Source organism: Chelonoidis abingdonii, chromosome 4, assembly GCF_003597395.2.
Source record: "Chelonoidis abingdonii isolate Lonesome George chromosome 4, CheloAbing_2.0, whole genome shotgun sequence".
Taxonomy (NCBI): Eukaryota; Metazoa; Chordata; order Testudines; family Testudinidae; genus Chelonoidis; species Chelonoidis abingdonii.
This window is the reverse complement of record NC_133772.1, coordinates 21,822,556-21,847,492: the sequence shown is the minus strand read 5'-3', so window position 1 is coordinate 21,847,492 and position 24,937 is coordinate 21,822,556. Positions and strand designations below refer to the sequence as shown.

The 24,937-nt window shown below is 40.7% G+C and overlaps 1 protein-coding gene across 1 annotated transcript; it reads right to left on the bottom strand.

The window, feature by feature from the left end:
- Window positions 1-8,051: 8,051 nt before the first annotated feature.
- SLC16A4 (solute carrier family 16 member 4) lies at window positions 8,052-18,664 on the bottom strand. The gene is made up of 5 exons (XM_032804906.2): window positions 17,663-18,664; window positions 16,400-16,987; window positions 12,979-13,190; window positions 12,138-12,231; window positions 8,052-8,203 (listed from the first exon to the last, which is right to left on the bottom strand). Exons 1-5 carry the CDS (start codon window positions 17,886-17,888, stop codon window positions 8,052-8,054), a joined length of 1,272 nt encoding a protein of 423 aa, XP_032660797.1. The 5' UTR covers window positions 17,889-18,664.
- Between the last annotated feature and the right edge of the window lie 6,273 nt (window positions 18,665-24,937).

Sequence of the window (24,937 nt, the reverse complement as noted above, 5' to 3'; positions counted from 1 at the left end):
ACTTCAAAAATAAAACCTGTGGCAACAAGTCTCAGAGCCCAGGTCTACAGACTGGCTTTTGCTGCTACAAGGCTAAAAATAGCAGTGTGGCTGTTCCTATTTGGCCTAGAGCGTGGCCTCTGAAACTTGGTGGGGCTGGTGGGTTTCAGTGTCTGAGCGGTAATGTACGCGCTACTATTTTTAGCCTTGTGTGAACCCCAGTCTGTAGACCCAAGCTCTGAGACTTGCAATTGAGTCTTTTTTTGCAGCATAGACATACCCTTTATCCTTCACCTAATGCTTGAATGAAAACACTAACAACCCAGAATGCTACTTAATTTGTGTGTGCGCGCGCAGAGCTGGCATTAGGCATAAGCAGACTAAGCAGTTGCTTAGGGCTCCAAGCAGCTCAAGGGGGCCCCCCTATTAATTATTAGTGTATGTTCTGAGGGAGGTGGGAAATATTCCTGCTTAAGGCCCCCAATGGGCTAACACTGGCACAGGGAGGATGGGTGTTTGTGAATGTGGGCACACTGAGGACAGGCCAATGATTCAACGAAGCTGTTCATCTGTTTGTGGTATGCTGGTATAAGTGTAGGATTAAGCTGCATAACACAAGTTTTCTGGAGCTATTCTAGATATGTGATAACTAGAAAATTCCAACTTCATATGGAGTTTGTTTCCCACACAAGTTTGTATTCATTGTAGTCAGGAATAAGACATTTTTACTCAGTGTTTCTTCTCCCACCTTGCTCAGATATGCCATCTAAATCTTAAATTTGGTACAATAATTTTAATTCCATTTACAAAAAGTATGTAGACTTTGGGCCTGTAATAGTACTGTGAATCAGAGGTGTGATTGACATGGCTGGGTTATCCATCCCCGCCAGGGCGATGGAGTTTTATTCATATGATCCAAATAATTGGGATATCTTCAAGACGACAGATAATGGAGACAGGCAATCTGGGTGGGTGGATCAGTGATCTGGCATTTACTATCTGATTTTTCATGTCCTTCCTAGAAATGCAATGTGGTGCCCCTAGAGGCTAATCCATAAGAGGCCCCTCTAGCTGTATTCAACATTCAGTATGAATCTCCTTTAATTAAGAGATTATTTCTACTCGCCCTGTATTAGTAGATACTTATACCCCAGTGATTTTAATTAGTGTTGGTGTGTGGTGCAAGGTGATTCTCTAATGGCTGTTCTGTAATAGTGAGTTATTTCTTCACAGGATTGTTCAGCCCCTTTGGATTGGTTAGAGGGATGCCTTAACGTGCCAGGTAACTGCACACTTTTGTTAAAATTAATAATTGTAAAGGTTAACAGTGCTTATATGCATTGAATTAATTTGGCTAGTGGGACTTTAGGTAAACAAGTTTAATGAGAAAATGGATTTATAAGACGAATCATTTAACTGCACTGCTGTGTTAACTGATTCTAGCCAAACAAGGGGAATTGGCTATTTTAATTCACACCCATGTTTCTTTGGAACTGTGCTCTTTATCTGCTGCAGGTGTGTTGTAAATAAGCACAAAATTTCAATCTGCTCTTAGACTTGAAAAGCTGCTAACATTAACAGTAAGGTTTGTGTAAGGCTTAGCGCTATACAACTAACATTTTATTGTAGAATGGCAAGAAATCTAGATCATAGCATGACACTGTCCCAGAGAACTGAAAAAGACAATATGTCCGGTGGTTTTCAGAGAGAGTAGTTTGGACAGATACTTTTAGAAGAGTGGGGAATGTGACTACTTTCACTTGAGCTGCGTTATTGCTCACTTGATAACAAGATACTATTCAGCTCTCACTCCAGTAAACCAATGGAGGACCTAATCTAACTTCATTTTGAGCATAAAGGATTTTTTCCATTGACTTTTCTAATGGGAGCTTGGGCCCTGTATGAGGGACCTGAGACATTTGGGTATTAATTGACGCCTTTCTCATTAAGTCAGGGCATCTCAAGCAGGAGCAGACCACTAATTATATGGGAAACAGTCTGGATTCCTTTTGCTGGCTAGCCCTTGTATTGCCTCCGGTGAAGAGCTTACTCTAGTGATGTTACTTAAATCCAAAAAACAAACTTGACTGGAGAATCATTTATATTCATATTAGTTTTACATCCTGAACTGAAGATCAGTTTGGCTTCAGATTTTAACTTTGGTTCAGATTTGCTGCATTCTCAGTGTGCTTCTTTGACTAATTATAATGACTAAAGTATCTATTGTGTTGGCAGCATTGTCTAAATTAATACTAAGAGATATATGTGCTGTCCTGTTCAGGACAGCATCTCTGCAGCACATGACAATGATGTCTAGTCTTGGAAGCAACCTTTCATTGGTTATTTCCTTGTGGGTTCTGCAATGTGCAACAAATAAGTTTTTAGGTATTTCATGTTTAGGCTGCACCTTCTTTCTAATCTCCAAGTCCCACATTTGAATCACATCAAATCTAGACATGACTACCCTAAGTTGTTCTATTTTTTGACTAGATTTAGGATGCCAGGTGGACATCTGTTGTGTGAAATACCTCTCCTTCCGTGGGCTACTGCTTCCAAAAGCTACTGTGAATATCTATTTGCTAGTGCTTCAGGACGCTCTAGCTCATTGTAGCCAAGGAATTGCTCTTAGTCAATTTATTCAAATTTAGGCCAAGTCTTCATATGTGAAATGAGTCTCCATTCAGAGCTATGAACTTCTTGTCAATCTCAGTGGAGAAGGAATTGAAAATGAACCTTCCTTTTGGCCCTAAAAGATCACTACTCTGTCAGGAAAAATGAGGAGTCCTTGTGGCACCTTAGAGACTAACAAATTTATTTGGGCATAAGCTTTTGTGGGCTAGAACCCACTTCATCAGATGCATGGAGTGAAAAATATAGGAGCAGGTACTAAAGACACTGGTGGGGCAGTGTAAGGAAGCTAACATTGTTTTCCTGAACTGCCACTATTGCATGGATGAATGAAAGACTTCATTCTCCGTGTCTATCAATCCCATATCTATTCATCAACACACACATTCATTTTAAATGAGGATGGATGTAGCAGCATGCTTCCTAGCTGTCAAATAGTTCTTAATAAGTGCCTTTAGTCTTTCTCATTTCAAACCGAACTAGACTGGAAGGACCTGGCATGACCAGGAAGTGTGAAATCTAGCCTGACTGCCTGGTACTGATTCCACATGTATATGGCCTTTATAGATATAGATCTCTACACACACGAAAGCAGTTGGCTCTAGAATGTTCACATAATGTTTACTGAACTTTAGCATCTAAAACTGCATCCTCTAAGTCCATAGGGATTTTCCCAGCTGCAGCTGTTCTTTGTCCGTGGCCCCACAATGTCACAGGACCTTCTGGTCAGCCTCCTCCTAGCCCTGGCTAAAATCAGGGAGAGGAGGTTGGCCAATGAGGACTCCTGTGACTGTGGGGCTTGTTTCTGGTCCTCTGTCCATTCACGCATCTGGGCAGAGTTCCTCTGGGCGGAGTCCACTGGCTCCCTTGATGCTTTTGAGGAGCAGTGGGTGCTGTCCGGGGTTCTCTGCTTGGTGTCCTGTCAGGCTCCCTTCTTTTGACCCTCTGACCGCACTCCTTTCTGTTATTTTATTAGTTATCTCCCGAACTCAGTTGGGTTTTCAGGTCCTATAGATCCTCCCCTTAGGCTGGGGGGGGATCCTTTAGCAGTGGGAAGGCTTCCGCCCGCCCACTTCCCGGAACCCAATAGGTGCAGCTGTTCTTTGCCCACAGCTTCATCTCAGTGCCTCAAGACTACTTGGACTGGATAGTTCTCTTCTCCCCCCCCGCCTTTTTATTTTTTGGTGGTGACACCACTCAGTGAGACTGGGAAGGAGTTGCTATTGAGCAACATAGACACTCTTCTTTGTCTCTCTTAGCCCAGGCTGTGATCCTATTCCTTGCTGGCCCAGATGAAAAAATAATCTAGGCCAGTGATACTCACTCCTCAGTGGTTCAGGAGCCAAATTAGTGATCAGCATTACCCAAAAGAGCCATAGTAGTGTGAATTCATTGTTTCATTTATTATGGTACTATATATTCATATTTAAACAGTATATCAAGAAATATTTGTGTGTGTATTCTCATTTTCACAGCAAGATGACTGACCAAGTATTATTAACTACAGTTGGTTAATATAGTAAAAGCATCCTGATTTTTAATAACTTAGATTTGGTTAATAATAAAATCACAGCGTTTTAATATCCTGTGCTGCAAAGAGCTGCAGGAGACGCATTAAAGAGCCATTTGTGGCTTGCAAGCCTCAGACTGAGTACCACTAATGTAGGGTAAAATTTTAGAAAGTGCCTAAGTGACTCAGGAAGCAGCCTCAATCCACATTACATAAGGACTTTGGCTCCTGAGTCACTTAGATGATTTCAAAAACTTTTTGAAAATTTTACCCATAGATTAGACAGAATTTTTTTGTCTTCCATATATTATGCCAATAGTTCACCAACTATTCAGAATAATTTTAAAGGGACAGATGTCAATCTTTTAAAACCTAGAATTTAACCTAAGTGAAAACTCCTGGGCAGGACTAATTCTGTTCCCACTGAGGTCAGTGGTAAAACTCCCATTGACTTCCGTGGAAATAGAGTTAAGCAAACACCAAGCACTCTTGAAAAGCTCACCTCCATTTTCTCAGGTTTTCAAGCAGGCAGTAAACTACAGAGTTTTGGTTTTGTTTGTTTTTTAAAAGAAAAACATTCCCATTCTTGCTCTGGAGAACTCTGGGAAACTTTTGTTTCTTAATCTAAACCAAAGATGAGCACAGATGCACATTCATGTTATTTAGGGAATGTTGTTCCTAGAGCTCTGAGCATTCCTGTTTTCAGTGCTTGTGTATGGGGACAAATCAAGTCACAACCATACAAAGCATTTGCCAGACTGAGGAGTGGAGAACCATCCTGCTTCCCAGTGCCTGGGTGATGGGAAGCCATATTGTCACATCTTTTCCTGAGTTTCTTTTTATCATTTTTCACATCATATTATTCTAGTTAGGGCATAAATAAGCGGCAGCTGAAAGGGTGTAGTTCTATGAAGTACTCAACCTTGGGTGTATTGGTATGTACCTTAAATCAGCCAAAAAAAAATGTGGGTGTCCAACATAGCCACTAAAAAGCACGAGTTCGTATTAAAAAGTTGTAAACTTTAAATATGCTTTTTATTTCCCATAACTAACACTCACTATAAACGCTTTACATTTTGAAACAACTGTGCAAACATTTATTCTCACAGTATCCCTATAAGTGGTGAATAGCATTATCCCCATTTTGTACATAGGGAAATGAAGGTACAGTAGTGATGTAACTTGCCTAAGGTCACAGCTGGCCAATAGCAGAACTACGATTGAAGTGAGGAGTCCTTGACTTCAGTCCCTGTGCTCAAACTGCTTGGCCATGCTGCCTTCAGCTTTTTAAATGTTAAGTGAGTTTTAATTCTTCAGCTGGCTTTGGAAATTGTCACTTAAGCCTTGTCTACACACAGGGATTGACTGGAATAAGCTGTTCTGGAATAGCTCCCCATGTGGGCATACTCGTCTAGAGTAAGTCACTTAATGCTGAAATAATCACTGTGCTTATTCTACAATAAATATTCCAATCAGTTTCCCTGTGTAGACAAGGCCTTACCTTAGCAAGCAGTCAGCAGCTGAGATTGACAACATAAGGTCTTATGTTTGGCTGTTAACTCTTTTGGTTGAAAAGGTTGCTATGCAAACTATAAGGCAGGGATAAGGCTTGTTTTGTGTAGCTTGGAGTTGTCTAAAGCTATATTTTAAACCTTAGCCATGACTTTTGATGGTCCAATGTAGGTATCCACAGATATGGAAGCAGGAACTGAAAGCCCACAACTGAGAGATGGAGTACTAACAAATGTGCAGTAATTTCTACTTCTGGGGAAACAGGTACTGGGTCTTCAGATATATAAGGTAAGGGTTTAAAATACTGTGTAAACTCTTGTTTTAACTTTTATTTTTTGCAAATTTGACCTCTTTTTCTACAGAAACAATTGAAAAAGCCACCAAGATGAGTGACTTTTTTTTTTTAATCAGTCATGGTGAACAGCCATAAGGTTTTAGATTTGTTACTGCATTTTTATCAAAAATCAGAGCAGTCACAGTAAATGTTTAGTAAGAGTCAAGGAAATTGTGCTGATTGATTTAAAAAATGTTGTGACAAATGAAATTCAACTGTACCTTGCTAAAATCATAGGCCAGCATCCTTCTCTGCTGCTTCCTCCTTGCCCTGACCATCCACATTAGCACCCACCCTCTGCCCCGGCACTATAACACCAATCCTGCCTGGTGAAGGGGGATGGCCCGAGTGGCGGGGGAGGGGGGATTGTGCTTACTTCCTTTAGGCACCTTTGACTATCCCAGGCTGAAGGAATGATTTATCACCACATTGAGTCTTGTTGCCATTCTGAATCTGGTCGTACCTTACGATGTATTTATCCTTTTTGGTCTTTCACTTCATCTCCCAAAAGCTGCTCTTAGACAGATTCTCAAGTACAGGAACAACAATATGAATCAACTCCTACAATTCTTATAAGCAATGAGACTTATATTTCACTCTTCCTTATGAAAGTATCCACGGGGAGCCTAAGAATATGCAAAGGATAGGCTTGGCAGAGGAAGAAATGAACTGCATGGCTCAAGGTAATGAGGAGAATAGAGCCTTTGTTATTGGCCCAACCAGATAAGGTTAAACGAAAGTTTTTGGCTTGGCTCTGACAGCTGAATGTAGTATGTGCATGCCCCAGTCACTTGGAGGGATGGGAAGGAGATCGGAGGAGCCTTTGATATCTGCCTTACAGTCCTTTTAAACCTGCTATTGTATGACACATTAGGCAGTGTGGCCTGGTACACAGTACACCTGAATGGGTAGCCCAAGAGGCCTGGGTTCTGTTTGTAGCTTGCTGCTTACCTTCTGTGTGACCTTGAGCAAATGTGTTCACCTCTCTACCTCCCACCCATTTTTTTTTCTGTTTAGACAGTAAAATCTTTGGACTGGAAATTATCTTAAGTCATTTGCCCAGTGTCTAGTACAGTCTGGGTTGGGCCTCAGGGCATTGTTATACAAATAACAGGAAAAGACCATCTGACCTAATATACCTTCCCTTTTGCATTATATGGGAGTATAGTAACTTATGGGGCTAGAAGTGAGAGTTGCTGGTTTCAGAAGGGTCTCTTTTCTAGTCCCATTCCTTTTCTAAAGGTTTTTTCCAACTCAAGAATTCCAGCTGTGTTGCTAAATTTTTAATGAAAATATACTCAGCACATCAAATAACAATTTGTTATACTGTATGAACAGAGGATTGAATTTAATATTATATCTTAGTGCCTTCTTTAATGAAATTGTTTGGTTCCAACATCCTGTGTTATAACAAAGATGCACTATGCCAATGGTCAGGAGAACTTTTAGCAGTCACAGTGTTGTTTCCTTGGTGCAGAAAAAATGGTTTTTATGGACTCCCTCTGTTTCTCTGGAGCTTAAATTTAATCCTCTTTAGAGCACTCTCTTCCTTGGATCATTATTCTAGATATTTTTAACAAGATCCTCTGTTTTAGCACTTTTGAGGGCCTTATGTGCTTTAAGTTGAAAGGTGAGTCCATATGTTTGGGTTGACTGGATTTAATTGCCCTTCAGGCTTAAGGACACTGGCTAAGGAAGCTGGAAAAGCAGAAATGAATTGCCTAACACAAAGGCTGTTACTAATCATGTTAAACATATGAGAGAATATACATTGGGGGAAGAACAGAAGCAGTGAAGTTGTTTTAAGAGATGACTAGACTTCATGCCAAACTGAGGATATTTTAGGAACAAAGTCTTGTTAGCCAAAATGCACATGTTGCTGGGCTCATCTTGATCTTAAACACCACTTGCTCATGAAGTAACATATATGGACAATAGACTCATTTGAGTCTTTTGTTGCGACAAATGTCAGTTTATTTTTCTACCATCTTTTATGAATTAGTGAAAAGTCTGTCCTAATTATCACCTTCTGATCATATACTGAAGTCAGGCGGCTGCTTTTCTTTCAACTGCAGCAGAGCCTCTCCACTAAGTGGTCACTTCATTCAACTCCTTTTCTTTCTGTAGCTTCGGTTTATGGGCCGAAGGCTCAAAGAAGAAGGAAATGGGTGCGATGAGATAACATGTTCCGGCAAAGAGAAAGGAGCAGGCATATGTCTGAGTGTAGTCATACAGCCAACCTGCAATGGATGAGGGTTTGGTTATCAAAGCTGCTGGACTTTCCCACATAGTAACCTTTCAAGGTTTAATAATAACACTGAAAACTGAAATGAGTTATGACTCATAACTTCATTGAGAAAATACTGAACCATAATGTATACAGATATTATACTGCCTTATGGAACCATAATTTGAATATGTAACTAAAACTAAGTGGAATGCAGTGTATATTAATGGAAGAGTTTTTAAAATAGTCCCAGTTTAAAGTATTCTCTAACTAGTTTTTTCCATGAGTGGTAAAAAAAAGATGATTTTACGTGGTAAAAGCCGCCGCTGGTAAATTCAATGACATCCCTGTGTTGCCACTGTTCAAGCTATCTAAGTGAAAGCTAGCTTGAATATGTCTGCATGTGCTGCAGTCACACCTCTGATTGCAGTGTAGACAGACACTTGGCTAAACAAGGCATGTTGACAACAGTACTGAGACTAGATGAAGACTTGATGAGCCAGTTTCTCAGCTAGTGTAAATGTACATAGATCCATGAAAGCCAGTGGAGTTACTCCAGTTCAGGATATGGCCCAATATATCAGAGGTTCTAAAACTAGTCTCCAATCAGGAAAAATACATAACAGCCCCTACTTTTCCTTGGCCACATGGCTGTTTGTCAGGGGTTCTGTCTGTGTGGGGAGAGCCTAGACCGTAATAAAAAAACAAGTAATTTCTCAAATTTAGATGTGAATAAAAATAGGAAAATGTGAAGAGGAAAAAAATCAATATTTTAAAATGTTTTTAATGGCTATTTTAAGAGGATGAAGGCTAATAGGAGTTTGAGCCGTAGTTGCATCTCACTAACTGCTGCTCTGAACTCAAGTTAACTAGTTGTGATATTTCAATTCCTTGCATCATATCACTTCACTGCGGTGACATCTTGTTTCGTTTTCTCAGGGATATTGTTTGGGCCCTTCCTGAACTTGTAGGTTTTAAATGACAAGTTATGGGTAATCTAATGGGATGAGGTAAATGCTTTATTTCATAGGATATGGTGACTTCATATTGTACAAAAGTTTGCAAGGTTTAGGTGGGTGGGCTACTTAAGCTCTAATCACAGGATTAAGATGTCCAGAATGAAGTGACATGAGCTTCAGTTTTTAAACCCATTATGTGTAGAGCTTACAGAGAAACTGAAAAATACCTACTTAACATAAAGGAAAGAACACAAATTCACGTTTTCCTTTCAACTCAGCTGTTTTCAAAATCATCAGTAGGTGGTGCCTGCCTACCACCTCTTACCAGCTGGCATTACAGTACATTCTGAAGCATATGCATCTGAGAGACTTTGATCACAGAGAGATGTCTTTAATGGTTTCTTTTTTTGATTACTGGTTGGAGAAAGCAGATGGCAGCTAGCCACTCAGTGTTGCAGAAGGATTAGTCAGTGAATTGGAAAGAACTTAAAAGGGGACGCAGTTTCCTGTGAAAATCCAGAAAAGCAGCATTTCTCTAAACGTAAGTAGAGCTTATAAATCCTTGTTCTGTAACTAAACCCCTCACAGCATATGCCTATGCTATATGTTTAAGTATAGCTATCATTCCTTTTATTGCCACTAATGGAGCTGGAGGTGGCTGCTGTGCTTTTTTTCTGCAAATTGCCTTTTGGCTTTGAATTGTAACTGTTTTGTTAAAAGCATGGTAGTTGGTTTGTATTGTTCAGTGGTTCTCAAAGTTTTGTACTGGTGATCCCTTTCACATAGTAAGCCTCTGAGTTTGCCCTCCTCCCCATAAATTAAAAACACTTTTTAATATATTTAACACCATTATAAATGCTGGAGGCAAAGCGGGGTTTGGGGTGGAGGCTGACAGCTCGCGACCCCCCATGTAATGACCTTGCAACCCCTAGTTTGAGAACTCCTGGTATTGTTCCTGTAAAGCTTAACATAGTTCACTTCCTGTACTTGTTTGTGCCTCTAAGAATCAGCCTGTTTTGTTGTCCTATGTTATCTTTAATTTCATTTCTAGAATGTCAGAAGTATTCACAGCTTAAACAGGTGTCCCTTGTATGATGAGCAGGTAAGTGGTTCCTACTTGCTGGTGAAGCTTCAAACTTTTTAGCTCTGGGTGGACAACCACTACTTTTGACTTTTGTTTCCCAATTCTTACTTCTAGGTCCAGTCTTTCAGGTAAATAGCTTTTTTTTTTTCTAGTGTGCGTGTTTTGATTTTTTTTTTTTTGTTCTGCAGAATATGCATCCTTCACGTCTTACTGGTGTTATGTATAGTGTATATTGTACTAAGAGTACTAGATGTTTTGAGTTTATGGACATATTTTTTTAAATGAGCCTTGACTTCAGTACTGTAGATAAGTTAGGAATAATACATTTAATCACAGTCAAAGGAAAAGAAACCCTAGAACCAGCTTTAAGAGCAGTAACAAACTTCTTTCATTTTCACCAGAATTAACTTTCAATGTGAAGTGTAAGGAGCACATGCTTCTGCAGTCTTGGAGAGTTAATATTTTCTAGCATATGCAGCTTTCATACTTAGGTGGCTTGATTTGAGGGAAAAATTGCAGAGTTGATCTTGGATCATAGGATTGCACCCTGAACATACAATCATGTACTCGATCCCATCTTCCCTTTCCCTTCATGGGACAAACTGGCGCACACAATTGAGGGGGCTGGAAAAATTAGATTGCTTTGTTCCTGGTTGCCTCTCCTGCCTGTTGCTGGCCCTTTCCTGTCTCAGGACTTGGACTGCCAGGAGCTGCCAGACTAATACATATAGCCTGCATCCTTCTCCCCCCAACCCCCCTCCCCCAATAAACTATTAATGGTTAGTGTTTTATTAAAAAAAAAAAAATTTAGTTGTTAGAAAGAAGAGACATCACCAGTTAGTGAAGATATGTTACAAGCAGGTGAAAGTGCAATGGCCATATTAGCATGTATGATGGATAGACAAAAGAAAATGCAGAAAGTGAAGTAATTCATTATATAAGGTACTCAGGGCAGACTTTGAAGTATGTGACCAGGTGAGAGACAGCAGATCATTGAGTGGGGATGCATATAATGAACTGTAAATGCAAAATTTGGTTTGGCACTTTTTATTGTGTGTTCCTGGTCTATTTACAAGATTGAGTGACCGAATGCCATTGACCCACCGGTATTTGACCTTGCAGCTTTATCCATACACTGTAAAATGCTAGCCTGGGAATAGCTGAAGATGCTGACCGCACATCTAGATATGAGGGTAAGGTGAAAGGTTCAGTGAAGAACAGGCTTTGCCTTGGGCAGAGGTGCATGAAACAGCATGCAAATTTCTCCTCAATCTAAGTGGATAAAGAAATATCTGACTCTGAATATTTATATTAATATAGCCCCCAAAATGTGCCACACACTATATATATATATATATATATATATATATATATATATATATAGAATAAGATGGTATTTTTTGGGAGGGGAGGGGGAAGGCTCCCACTTACATTTAGACCTACATAAGCTGTTTAATAGTAGAGATTTTGAATCTTTAGTCAAGTCAGGAGATGACAACTGGAACCACTTTGGTCCCCTCTGCTCTATGCAAAGCACTGCAAATATAGCACCTACCCCTCATGCTGCTGGGACCATGTTATCACCTCTTCAGATCCTTTCAGCATCAAGTTAAACTGAAATAACAGCCTGAGTTGGGTAAAGTCATAATTTTGACTTCTTCAGAAGCATACAATTCTTTCCTCTTCCTTCCCCTAAAGGGAGGGTTAGAGCTAAAGAAAATGCTGTGTGGTTTACCACCATTAACTCATTCAGTTGCATGTTAGTTTTTGTTAGAAATTAGTTTTATCTTTTGAAGAAAAGTCATCTTGACTCTCAAATGTTTCCTAGTAAGTACTCTGATGCTAGAGAAGAACTAAGAGTATTTTCTATGGAGAGGATAGAGGGAAAATATTGCTTATGTTACCTGCTATAGGAGGTCCAGCGATGGCTGCTATCCCAGCAAAGAATGAGGCAAATCCTAAAGAACTGTGGAGTCTGGGGACACCTACAAAATCTACCTGTTCATGGAACCAGAATTATTACTTTATATAATGTACAGACACATTAGAATGAAATGTTTCTCTGGGCAGTCTCCTCTTTACTTGGTTATAGTTTGAAAGTTGTCCATACAGAATTAAACCCATGAGATCAGTATGATCAGTGCTGACATCACTAGGATGCTTGATGCATTTCTAGCCCTGGGCTGTACAGACATTTGAAAATCAGTAATCTTTACATCTCTGAAGATATTTTAAACTCCATCTCTCTTTGGAGATGCCACTGCATTTTCATGTAACTATATATCTGTACAAATCTTGCTTGTGCAATGTTATACTGGTCATAAGTATTCAGAGCCCTTCACCTTATCAATATTGATTTAGGTTACAAATGAATGAGTTCTCCTCATAGTCTCTACTCGACAGAGTGCAATACCTAAGCTGGAACAATGGCACTGAGACAGGACTTGGGAAGCAAAGTGATTTAGGTAGGTCAGTGGAAATAGGTTGCGAGGGCACTCCCAATACTGTGCCTCTGCTGTGTCTGGCCAGCAGATGACACTGTAATCCTAAAACCAGTAACCTAACAAGGTTCCCATTGGTTTGATGATGAGAGTTCTGAGCACAGGACCCTCAGGCTGAAATCTATGGCAGCTGTGGATACTGAATACCCTTGAAAATCAGGCCATAGGATTTCATATGTTTGAGATACTCAGTTGGAAGTGCAAAGCATTACTGTATTACCTCTTGATAAAATCCTTTACTCACCAGCACAGGGAGCAGCAGAGCCAGGTATCCTCCACAGAAAATGGCAAAGCTTACTGTGTAGACCATAAGTAATGGGAAAGATGTGGCAAGAGGACCCAGCAGGTTAGTGATGCCACACAGAATAAGGTAAGTCTTATGGTAATGATATTTCTTGATCCAGTTCTGATCAGCGATCCAGCCAGAAAGCAATTGGCTGACTGTCTCTATAATCCCTAGAGAGAAACAGAAAATTCTTGTGAAGGCTCTAGCCAAATCTTTTAGAAATTGTTCATTAGCAGTTTTGTGCTCTTCTTGATCCTTCATAATATACAAAACCATTTGCCTGAAATGTTTTGTCAAGAAAATTCTGCTTGTATTTTACATTTAGGATACAACATTGCAGGAGATGAGATGGGATTCTTAGATTGTTCTAAAATGTATGTTTTTCCGTTCAGTACTTGGTAAACATCCAGTAGGCATCTGGTGTTGAGAGAGGATGCTCTTTTAAAAATTAAATTAAGGGGTGAGACAGTTACAGTAAACGTGACACATGCACAAAGACATCCAGCAAAATCAGAGAAGACCAAACTTGGCATTCCTGGTCAAACAAAACCAAACCCCACCTTAATCCATCATGAAGAAGCAAAAAAGGGCATAAATCGAACATTTTTAAAAGTGCAGGGTCACTTAATAAAATACACTATCTTCTGGGGATGTTATATGAACTAGTCTCAAGTTCAGGAAAGTGCTGATTACCACTGAATATCCTGTTGGCTAGAAAGTGGTTTGAGTGCAAACAACATATTACCTCTGTTCCTGCCAATGTCACCTGCAAATTAACCATTGTGTTCTTAACCTAGATCAGTTACCTCTTTAGCCCAAATATCCCCTAAATAACATTCCAAGGATGTTGGTTTCACTTTAGGTAAGCTTTCTTTGTACAATAAAGGGCTCTTTAATGCTAGAGAGTGGAGCTACTTTCTTAATGGAACTTTACTTGCATGTTTTGAAACTAGAAAGGTTTGATTTTTGAGGTGGACAGGCTTCATGCACAACAGCTGTACTTTAAAGTAGGCTGGCCTGTAAACTACTTTCAGTTTGTAGTGTGCCATTGTGACCTTTCCAGCTGTTACATAAGTACAAAGGGTTTCACAACAGAAGCCATTGTGCATAATGTCTGGGAGGGTTAGGGGAGAAGATAAAGGTAGCACCCTAAGGTGTTTTCACTGCAAAGAAAAAAAAAAAGGGGGTGGGGTGAGAAGAGTTGTTCTCCTAACTTGATTTAGGCTAAGACTTTAAGGCCAGAATGGATCATCATGATCTGCACATTGCAAGCCACAGAACCTGGCCCATAACCTCTGGCTGAGTTACTTGAAGTCCGCACGTCTTGATTTAAAGACTTCAAGTTACAGAGAATCCAACATTTACTCTAATTCAAATCAGCAAGTGACCCATGCCCCACAAGGCAGAGAAAGGTAAAAACCCCTTAGGCTCTTTGCCAGTCCAACCTTGGGGAAAATACCTTTCTGACCCCAAATATGACAACCAGACCCTGAGCATTGGGGCAAGACCTACCTGCCACATTTGGGAAAGAAGTCGTCATAGTAATTCAGAGCCTTTCTTGTTTAGTTTTCCATCACATGTAGTTGGAGATGCTAATAGCAGTCATGGATGTCCCATTGTATGCAGTCTTATACCATCCTCTCCATAAACTTATCAAACTCAGTCTTACAAATGGTTAAGTTTTTTCTTCCACTATTCCCCTTGGAAGGCTGTTTGAGATCTTCACTTCTCTGATGGTTAACCCTTTGTCTAATTTCAAGACTAAACTTAATGATGGACACAGTTTATCCATTTGTTCTTGTGCCAACATAGGTCCTTAACACTTCTTCCTCCCTACTGTTTATTCCTCTAGTTATAGAGAACAATCATTTGTCCCCTCATTCTTTAGATTAACAAAACAATCTCCTCAACAAGCCAAAGTCTCATCCTAGTAGCCTTCTCTGTACCTGTTCCTGTTAGAATTCATTTTTTTAAACAAGGGAGACCAGAATTGTCCTCTAGCTTGTCTCACTAGTACCTTCTATAATAATTGCAGTTGAAATAGGGAAGTGTTCTCTCACGTGATCTTAGTCTTTTTTTAACCACAATCACATTGGTGGTTCATAATCATCCTGTGACTGACTAGTACATGCAGGTCTCTCTCCCCTGTTGCTTCTAACTGCTACATCCCTAGCTTACATCAAAAGTTCTTAGGCCATAGGTGCATGACCTTGCACTCTTATTAAATGTCATCCCATTTCTATTACTCCCGTTTTCAAGGTAGGATATTCTGGGGGTCCTCCACATCAGCAATATTTCCAACTTTGTGTTATCTGCAAGTTTTATTAGCGCACACCTACTTTTTTTGCCAACATCACACACGAAAATGTTAAGTGGTGTGCCAAGACCAATCCTTGAGGAACTCCACTAGTAACCTCCCTCCACCATTACAGTATACCTTTCAGCATGACATGTTGTCTCCGCTTTGAGCTGTTCCTTACCCACCTTTTGATCCTACTCTTCTCTAATTTAACTAATTTCCCATGTGGCACTGCATCAAATGCCTTACTGAAATCCAGTAGACCCAAAGAAAGAGCAGCTTGGTCTTTTGTAAAATCAGGTATACCTTATCTCAATTAGCATTTACCTTTGGCCTTAACTACTCTCTCAAAATATTTGTTCAAAGACCTTGCATACAGTTGAGGCCAAACTAATGGGCCTGTAGGTGCTTAGATCACTTTTTTCCTGTCTTAAATACCTTATGACTGCAGAATATAATATGATGCCCTCACATTTACAGATTCATTAAAAATCCTTATTAGGGTTGCAATTTCATGTGCCAGTTCCTCTAATATTCTTAGCTGGAGGTTAGCCATGTTCCTCAGTTTGGTCCCATTAAGCTGTTTGAGTTTGGCTTCTGCCCTCAGATGTGGTGTATCCTTTTCCCCATTAGCCACCAAGCTCCTCAACAGGCAATTGTTCATGGAGTGTGTAAGTATCTAAAAGAAGTCCTCTAAAGACTTGAACAAGGACTGTTGGTAGCTTAATTTAGCCCAAACCTTACTCTTTCGTTTTTTAAACTACTAGAGGTAATTAACATTCTCCTTCTCTGACCAAAGGCATCTTACTTGGGATCAAAAGACAGCTGCTGCTATTTGAGTATTAAAAATTGGCAATTAACTCTCTGCAATTATGGGTATAATCCAGATGTAGGAGCAGAAAGGACATATTATTGTCATGTGTTTGCCTTCCTCTTGAGCACTGAGCAACAATTCCCTTTTAAGAGTGGCTGACTGCTACAGTTTTTTGATTTCAAGAGTTATTACATTTCTTTCCTACTCTGTATCACTGTATAAATATAAATACCTTTTTAAAATAAGGTTAGAAGACTTTTGCCTACCAGCTACTGAAATAAGGTAAGAGGCATCCATGCTGTCTATGCCCAAGGTTTTGGCTCTTGCTGCCAGGTGAAAGGTGGGAATGAAGTAGGCCAGCTGGCTGAACAAAAATGACCAGGCAAAAATACAGAAGAAAGGATCTTTCAGCAGTGAGAAATCAAGAAGAGGCTGCCTGGAGGGAACTAGCCATGAGTTGGAATTCCATTCCTTTTGCAGTGGAAGGTTGTTATGGCTACAGTCCCTGTCACTGTCTCTGTCAGGAGTGTAGCAGTTGGAGGTTTCTCTCTCAGACCCTTCCAAAGCAGCAGATTTCACTGGAACTAGTGATCCTAATGTTTCAGCTGGCTGGAGCCCATTTGTGACAGTGGAATCTTGCATAGGAGAATCCAGGCTAGTATTAAACTGTGTTTCTGTAGTACTGATTTCATCTAGGTGGCTTGTAAGAGCTGCTGGATGTTTACTTTGTGTTAACGATCCACTGTCTACATTTCTACCAGAAAAGTCCTGGAGATTCTTGATGATAACAGGCCGCAGTAACATACTAGAAGGCACAAGGTTTAACATGATCCCTCCAAAGATCAGTAAGGTACCTGAGAGAAGAGAGAGGGAAGGAAGATAAGTGTTTTTTCCACCCTAATGCTGTTTAGAATGGGCTCTTTTTTCATACTGAACACACGGAATGATCTGGCAAGGAAAAACAGTTTGTCTTGTGTCAGGCCTTCTGTTTGACTACTTCCCTAGGTGAGGTCACCTTGCTGCTTCAGAAATGTCAAACAGACTCTAGCTAGGAAGCAGATAAACTCATAAGAAACATAGCTACTCTCTGTCCCATTGCCCTGCCTACTAAATTAAAACAAGGGATGGAAAGAGAATTAAATATGTTTCAAGGTTTTTTTCCCTCTTCTACTTAAAAATTCGGTTCCTGTCTCATTTGGCAGACACCATGCTGAGTGGTGAAAATACAACACTGCAAGAAAGTGTGAAAGTTTTTAGCAAAATGAGAGAGAGGAATTTTTAGTCACTGGTTAATACCAATATAACTTCAGTGACCGATTACAACATCCTTCTTCCAAAATGAAAAGATTTAACAATCCCAGAGATGACCAGAGTTGCCATTCTTGATATGTCAAAAATAAACAAAGTAGCTAAGGTGCTATAAACAAAGCTTCTATCAGAAGGTGCCAGAAACCAACCCCACAACTTCAGTCTTTAAAATAACAATCCCTTCTAGGTGGTGAAATGTGGAAAAAGTAAAACCACTTTACCTTGCCAACCATAAAAATCTATCAGAAGTTGAGTGAAAGGTGCTAGTATAAATGTCAGTCCCATTCCTGAGCGAGCAATTGCATTGGCTAGAGCCAGTCGCTTTTTAAAGTACCTGGCAGTCATCACAGCAGCGGCTTGATACAAGCAAGCAAAGCCTAGCCCTGAAACAGAAGAAGGAAGATTGTCAGTGCCCAAGCAGTGACTCGTATGGAGTAGAATTTTCATCTCATGCAAGCAAGGAGCAGAGCTTCTAGTTCAAGACCTGCCCTCAATGAGTTACCTCAACTAACAGCTGTATTGTGAAGACAGAAGACTGCATGTGATGCACACAAGGAAATGCCCAAGCTGTGCCTGTTTAGAAACAATGCAGAGTAGCAGGGATTGGCAGTTGGCAATAGTGCTTTCTGGGAACCCAGGTAAAGTGCAATGGCATGGCTCCCCAAGGTGCACAGGGTAAAATCAGGGCCAGCTTCAAGTTTTCTGCTGCCCAAGCACATGAAAGGTGCAGCAACATGATCGCACCGCTCCTCTCTTTGGCAGCAGGTCCTTCGCTCCGAGAGGGACTGAGGGACCTGCTGCCGAAGACCTGGACATGCCGCCCCAAGCACCTGCGTCTTTAGCTGGTTCCTGGAGTTGGCCCTAGTGAAGTCCATGGGATCAGGATTTCACCCATAGTATTTAGAAACTGGCTTCTTTACAGATACATATTGTTCCTTTTCAATGAGGGATTAAAAAAGTCAGGTTTTTCTACGTGTCGTGGGCTTACAAAAAATTGAAATTCACACAGCGGCTCTAGTAAGTTAAAACTTTCATTAGACCTTCCTGAATGTAAAACCTGCAGGAAAGACTCTTCTTTTTCCAGCCTTTGGGTGATACACTAATATAAATAGGATAATCAAGCAGCCACATGGCTTAATGGTTATCTGGATCTGCTGGTGCCCTGTTATAAACTCAGGAAAGTGGCAAAAAGGCAGCCAGAGTGAAACTTGTGAGCTGTAGGAGGTTACTCACCCAGCAGAAGTCCCATAGACACACACAGGAAGGAGATACTAGTGGCCTGTGTGCTAATCAGACAACCACTGCTAACTAGGCCTGCCCCAATGATGGAAGTCAGCTGGTCCCCCAGCTTCCCACAGGCTATAGTGACCAGTGGACCTGGAAGATAAGTCAGTTGTGAGGTAAGCAGTTGGAAGATTTAGAGGAGATTATTTTTATACCCCCCCCCCCCCCACACACACACAGTATAATAGCATCTAGAATAGCATTCTTGGTATTCTCTTACCCTGCTCTGAGAATTCCATCAGAGCTACAAGGAGCACTCATTTTATGGTCTGTGGAGAGAAAGGTACTCAAATTTCCTGTTTGGAGATGGTCAGGAAGGAATTCCTTAACTTGCTCCCTTTAGACAGCAGTGCTCAGTTAAATTGGTGGATTATTTAGTGGTGGGAGAGACTGCTTTGCTTTGAAAGATTGGGCATTAGAGGTAGGATACTGTGCTAAATAGATCAGATCTGGCATAGCCAATCGTGTACAGAGAAGCGCAATGACTTGTCAAAGGCTGTGTTTATGCAAACCCTCTTCTTTAAAGTTTTCCCTGTGCTACCACCACCAGTTCAGCTCCCCTAGAGCGCTGGTGTAGACAAGAGAGCTTCCCCATAGTTAGCCAAGGGTCACAGCCCTTCAGAGGTAAGTCTTCAAAGAACAGGTATGATAGTACAAGTAATTGCTTCTTTTAGTGCTATTGAACCTTGCTTTGGAGTGATTGCCCTCTAGCCCTGGAGGGTTGTTCAGCATTCAGGCCCAATTAATTTTTGGACTCTCTAGGAGTGCCAACAAATGTGCCAATTGCACTAGTTTGTCATGTAGAGACTAGGAGTTTGGCAGGTCATTTTATGTCAGCCATTTAATGCTATCAAATGGACTTAAAATTCAAAGACTAGAGACCTGTCTCTGCTACTTTCTGAACCTTATGTATCCCTGCTGACCTGCTGAGAAGCGAAGAGACGACATGATGGAGCCGATCCAACTGATTTGTTCTGAAGAGCCTCCCACCTCTTCTTGAAAGACCACAAAGAAAATTCCAAAGGTTTTCAGCATTCCCATTACGAGCACGTTTACCTAAACCCAAAGCAGATGCAAGTGAATTGCTGCACATAGTTGGAAAAATATCCTCTCCCTGTTCCTCAGGACTGTGATGAATCATGTATTGGGAGAAAAGCTGATGACAAGCCAGAGTCAGGGAAAAATCCCCTTTCCTCCCCCTATATATATATACACACACACACACATATACATACACACACACACTCTCCACCCATTATTGCAAGTTAGATGCAATATTGAGATGGGACAGTGTGTTGCTGCTTTCTAAGCCATCTAGCAGCATTGCTTAGTGGTAGAAATGAGGACACTTGTCTGGTAGGATTGTGAGAGACACATTCAGTGACTAGGTCTAAGTGGTGCCCACGTTCTAACTGGAGCAAAGCCTACACAGTATGGGCATTTTTCCAACAGATCAGAATGGCATTGCACTTGAGGTGTTTAAAAATTCAGATTCCTTTGAACTGTATTTGGCATATTTCTGTAACCAGTTCTTATAAAAACTAGAGACTGAGAACTTGAAATAACTAAACACTTACTGTCAGTGATTTAACAAGCAGTACTGGAGTGTTTGAATTCTTGGAAATCTCAAGAATCAGACAGATCAAAACTGATAGGCTTTTTGGCATGAACACTGGAAAGATTTCCCAGTCAAACTGCCATGCTGCCTAATTTTCTTTTTCCAGTAGCTGACTGGTAAATAAGCAGGTAGTATAATATACTAAACACACTTGAGTCAAGATGCCTGGCTCCTATTCATAGCATTGCTGATTTGAGCTGTGACATTCTGAAATATGGGTAATATAAGGCTCCCTACCTTGGAGGCTTAGCTAAGCAAGCTTGTGTAGTGCTTTTGACATCCATGGTCAAAATGAACTATATCTACTACTTGATGTTAATGTACAAATTGCAGGTAAATGAGTTGTCATTTTGCAGCTGCTTAGCAATTAATTTTTTTATACAGACTGTGGGCTAGATTCCAGAGTTGGCAATTTCCTGGGAAAAACTAGTTTAGGACAGAGCCCTGGTAAACACCAGTTTAAACTGGAAAAAATTAAGTTATTAGAATACTAATGAAAATTAGTAAAATAGATTGCAAAAAACTTATCAAATTGCTAAATATTGTTTACATAATATGAGAGTCATGACCCCTAACTTCCTTGAGAAAATACCAAACTAAAATGTATACAGACATTCTGATGGTTAGTATTATCTATACTGCAGTTTTAATTTGTATTTGTACAACAATCTAAATTAATCTTTGAATCTTCTGCTTTATGGAACCATACTTTGACTATGTAACTAAGGTTAAGCAATGTGGTGTACATTAATGAAACAGTTTTTTTAAAACAGAAAATACTTTGAACCAGGACTAACTAGTTGGTAAAAACTATGATTTTACCTGGTTAAAAAACAGCTCTGGTAAATGCCATCCCTGCCACATTCTCAGCTGATGTAAATTGGTAGAACTGCATTTACACTAGTGAGAACCTGCAGCCTTTTTCCCCACAGAGCCTCATGAAGGAGACCAGAGTTGGGTTCCTCTGTGGTTATCAAGCTAACCAGAAGTAATAGGAAAGCTGTATGATCTCTACAGCAACAATATGTACCTCTGGAGACGTGGGGTGGGGGGTGAACTGCCACAAGCAAAGAGTACCAAGTCCAACTGCTTTTTAATGAAGGACAGAGATCAATCCTTCCTTACAACTAGTTACACATTTCACTGTGAGCATAATCTCTACCTGTAAAGTTACAGACCAGTGTGCTAGACTCATTAAAGTAGGACTTCCGCCCTCCTTGGCGATGTTAATCTCTGCCATGAGCATGTTAGAATCAACCTTGTGTGCATCATATGTTGGTTTTGTTGTCTAAAAAGCATTCTGTGTGAGAACACAACCAGTGAAAGCATCTCTTTCCTCCAGGACTTAACCTTGTGGGACTCTTGGGAGTTCTCTACTTACCAAAAAGAAGTGAAGCACTATCATCCATCCCCATCCTCCATCAGGGGGTGGTATGGGTTGCTGTTCCTCCTTCTCCTCCATTGCTATTGGACGATTTTCTGCCTCTGCCCCCTTCCTTTCTCCTGCAAATGAGAATTTCAGGAAATAGTCACACTTTGCCTTACTGATCAGGTTGTTTTAGGTAAACAAGACTCAAAATTCACTTGGCAGGATTGACCTACTTTAAAAACAAGCTGACACTTGCTTCCATCTATCTTTCCTCCTGTTCCCCAGGCTCTGCTGCTGCTAACATGGGAGACAATATTTTGCATTTAGTCAGTGATCACAAGTTGCTTTTCAAAGCTGATTGGGCATTGTTATATCTTTGGGAAAAAGGAACTTAGGTTTGCACAGTCACACTGTTGCAGAGCTGGAGATGGAACTCAGGTCTTTAACTCCCACCTTTTTACTCATTTCTAGAATACAGCTGTCCCCAAGTAAAGACGACTCCTGCATGTTCAGGTATGTTTCCTTTGGCGTATTTATACATAATTTAGTTTGCGCCAGAACTAGGGAGCCTGCTTCACCATCTGTCTGACTATTCCCCACTCAGTGCCCATCTGAACCTCTTTCCAACCCCATTGCATCTATGCCATTTCATTCCTTCACGATTTATCTGTGAGGTTTCTGTCTGTTACTGAGTTTGCTCTAGGAGTTTTGCCTCACAGTGCAGCTGAGACCTTCAAGGGGGTTAGGACTGTAACCCAAAGCTTTTCTCTTACCGTCTGGATGATGCATAGCATAAAATGCTGCAAAAATAAGATTATTTTTCTTAATCTGTCATTTGTTGTTGGGGCTAGCTACAGCCTCTTGAGTTAGTTTAAGTCTGTTCCTTAATTCCTCTCTGCACTGAGGAACACAAGGTTCATTCTTCTAAAAGAAGCCACGAAGCAAAGAAGGCAGAGCTAGTCCAAAGGGGGAGGGGGAAAAACCACAGCCCCCTAAGTGCAGGGCCTTTTGGACTTTATCCCTCCCCTCAGAAAGTAATTAGCATATTCAAGGCATTTCCGCCCCACCCCTTACCCAAGATGGAGGGTGAGGAATGAAGCTCCCCTAAAAGTATTCTGCTTGGAGGAAATTTGAGTCCTTAAAGTGCTGCCCAAAAACCAAGGGAAGGCTTGAGGGCAGGCATATGGTTTTGCTTGATAGTCACCATGCGGGCCAGTAGGTGGCACCAGTGCATAAAACCAGTTTCCAGTACAGGAGCCACATCTGAACTTGTGTGTGTGTCTATCACAGCAGGTAGAGATGGGGAACGAGACAGGGGGATTCCCTCCCTGCTGCATAGCAGGTACCATAAGCAAGATCATATCCCTTAATTCACTGTTGAATGTGTAGTCCTGACACAAGGAGTGGTTGGAGACCCTCATGGGGCTTGGCACCTGCCCCAACACTTCAAGGCTAAAGCAATGTCTTCATTGTCCAAAATGGTGTGTTCTTACTACAGAGAAACTAATATGCATTAGCTAGTCTGCTGTAAAACCCTAGTGGAGGCAAAGCACTGTAGTTTTTCAATGAGATCAACCACTGATAGAGGTATAGTGTTGATGTCATGTGGTTATCCTGTAGCGCCTTGTCTCCTCTAGGATTTTACTGTAGGCTAGCTAACATAATCACTGTTCAAACAAAGGAAAACATCTTTTTTGCAGTGGAGACATATACAAAGACAGATTTGTGCTGCAAATGGGGGAGGAGAGCTCATAGTGAGTGGCCACAGGTAAGACCTGCTGCTGTCATCTGCAATCCTAGGCTCTCTTGCAGTAGCTCAGTTCACTTCAGGAAAAAGTGTTATAAGCTGCAGTGCAGCAATGTGGAGGTTCTTCTGGCTGCAGAGGCTCCCATTGGCAGTGGCTTAGGAAATCTGCTACATGAGAACAAACACAATGGGAGCAGGCTTACCACCCCCCACAATCAGACTGTAGTATTCATGTGTTACCCAATCTCAACGCTCAGCCTCCCTTATACCTCTACCTTATGCAGTTGTCCACTCTGCTGTGTAAAGATTCTGTGCCCCACTTTATTTTAATTGGAACACCAAAAGCTTCTGATCCCCTTTTAAAAATCCAGCACAGATCCTGTCAGATCTCAGATTTGGCACAGCAGCCTCAACTGTTTCACTATCACTGTTTGAACCCCTGCTCCAAAATACCAGCTACGAGCAATCAGTAGAAAGGGTAAAGAGCCTATAAAATGAATTTAAAGAAAAGTTTGACAACTTACCTTACTAGCAGAGAGTTGACACATTTTCTCAGTAGATGATGTTTGGTGTAAGCATGGAAGGGCTGTGGGAGAGAATACATCTGCTGTGTCTGCTCCTCAGCAAATGTAACTTTTTTCCCCTCAAGTAACTATGTAGCTACATGTGGCACTGAACTTTATGTATTCGTTCCAGATAACAATGAAACAGAGTATCTTAATGCATCCTGGACAGTTAAGAATATACTCTTTACATTCTTTAATGCATTGTTTGGCAACTATGATTGATCACTTGGAAAACTGAACTACTTGACATTTCACTTCCTTACAAGAGATTTGAGATGGGGTATTGGTCAAAGCTATAATGGTGAGACAATAATCAACAGAGCTGTAAGAGTACTTCCTAGTCCCCATTGGCACTACAGGAGGTTGGAGAGTACCAAATGCAAGAGGAACAGTTTAACAGTCAAAGTTTGAAAAGTAAGGATCCTTTTGGCCATGTCCCTATCAAGGATTGTATTGCTGTGAGATTTAGGACTAATAGTTGCATCATTTTCCTGCTAAAATCATGCTAAAAATCACTGGGTCTAGTATTGTCTATTGATGTTGACATTATCCACTCTGAGTCCACCACTACCTAAGGTCACCTTTCTTATACTGATTTAAAACCATGCAGTAAAGATTTGTATCTCCATCGGTTTAGTAATTGAGACATTGTCAGGTCAAATTTGGCCCCAGATCTAGGTTTTGTAAGTAAGCTTTCACCATATGTAAAACAAATGTTTCCATATACACTTGAACACCAAGGGAGGGAGTTTAAACAATGTTTTTCCTGCAGTGTTTGCAATTTTAACAGTATCATTAGGAGTTAAGTCTGAAAATCCTGGTGTGAAATTGACAGCTTGACAAGTCCATTTCCAGTGTCAAAACAGTAACACAGGACACAAAACACTGTAAGTAGTGCTGTTGAACTTAAAA

Coding starts and splice junctions, on each gene's coding strand:
- SLC16A4 (XM_032804906.2), bottom strand. CDS start 17,888: ATGAAAATTCTACTCCATACGAGTCACTGCTTGGGCACTGACAATCTT. Junction 16,988..17,662: donor AGATTTTTATGGTTGGCAAG/GTAAAGTGGTTT, acceptor CTCTTCTCTCAG/GTACCTTACTGATCTTTGGA. Junction 8,204..12,137: donor CGCTGGACCTCCTATAGCAG/GTAACATAAGCA, acceptor CATCCATTGCAG/GTTGGCTGTATGACTACACT.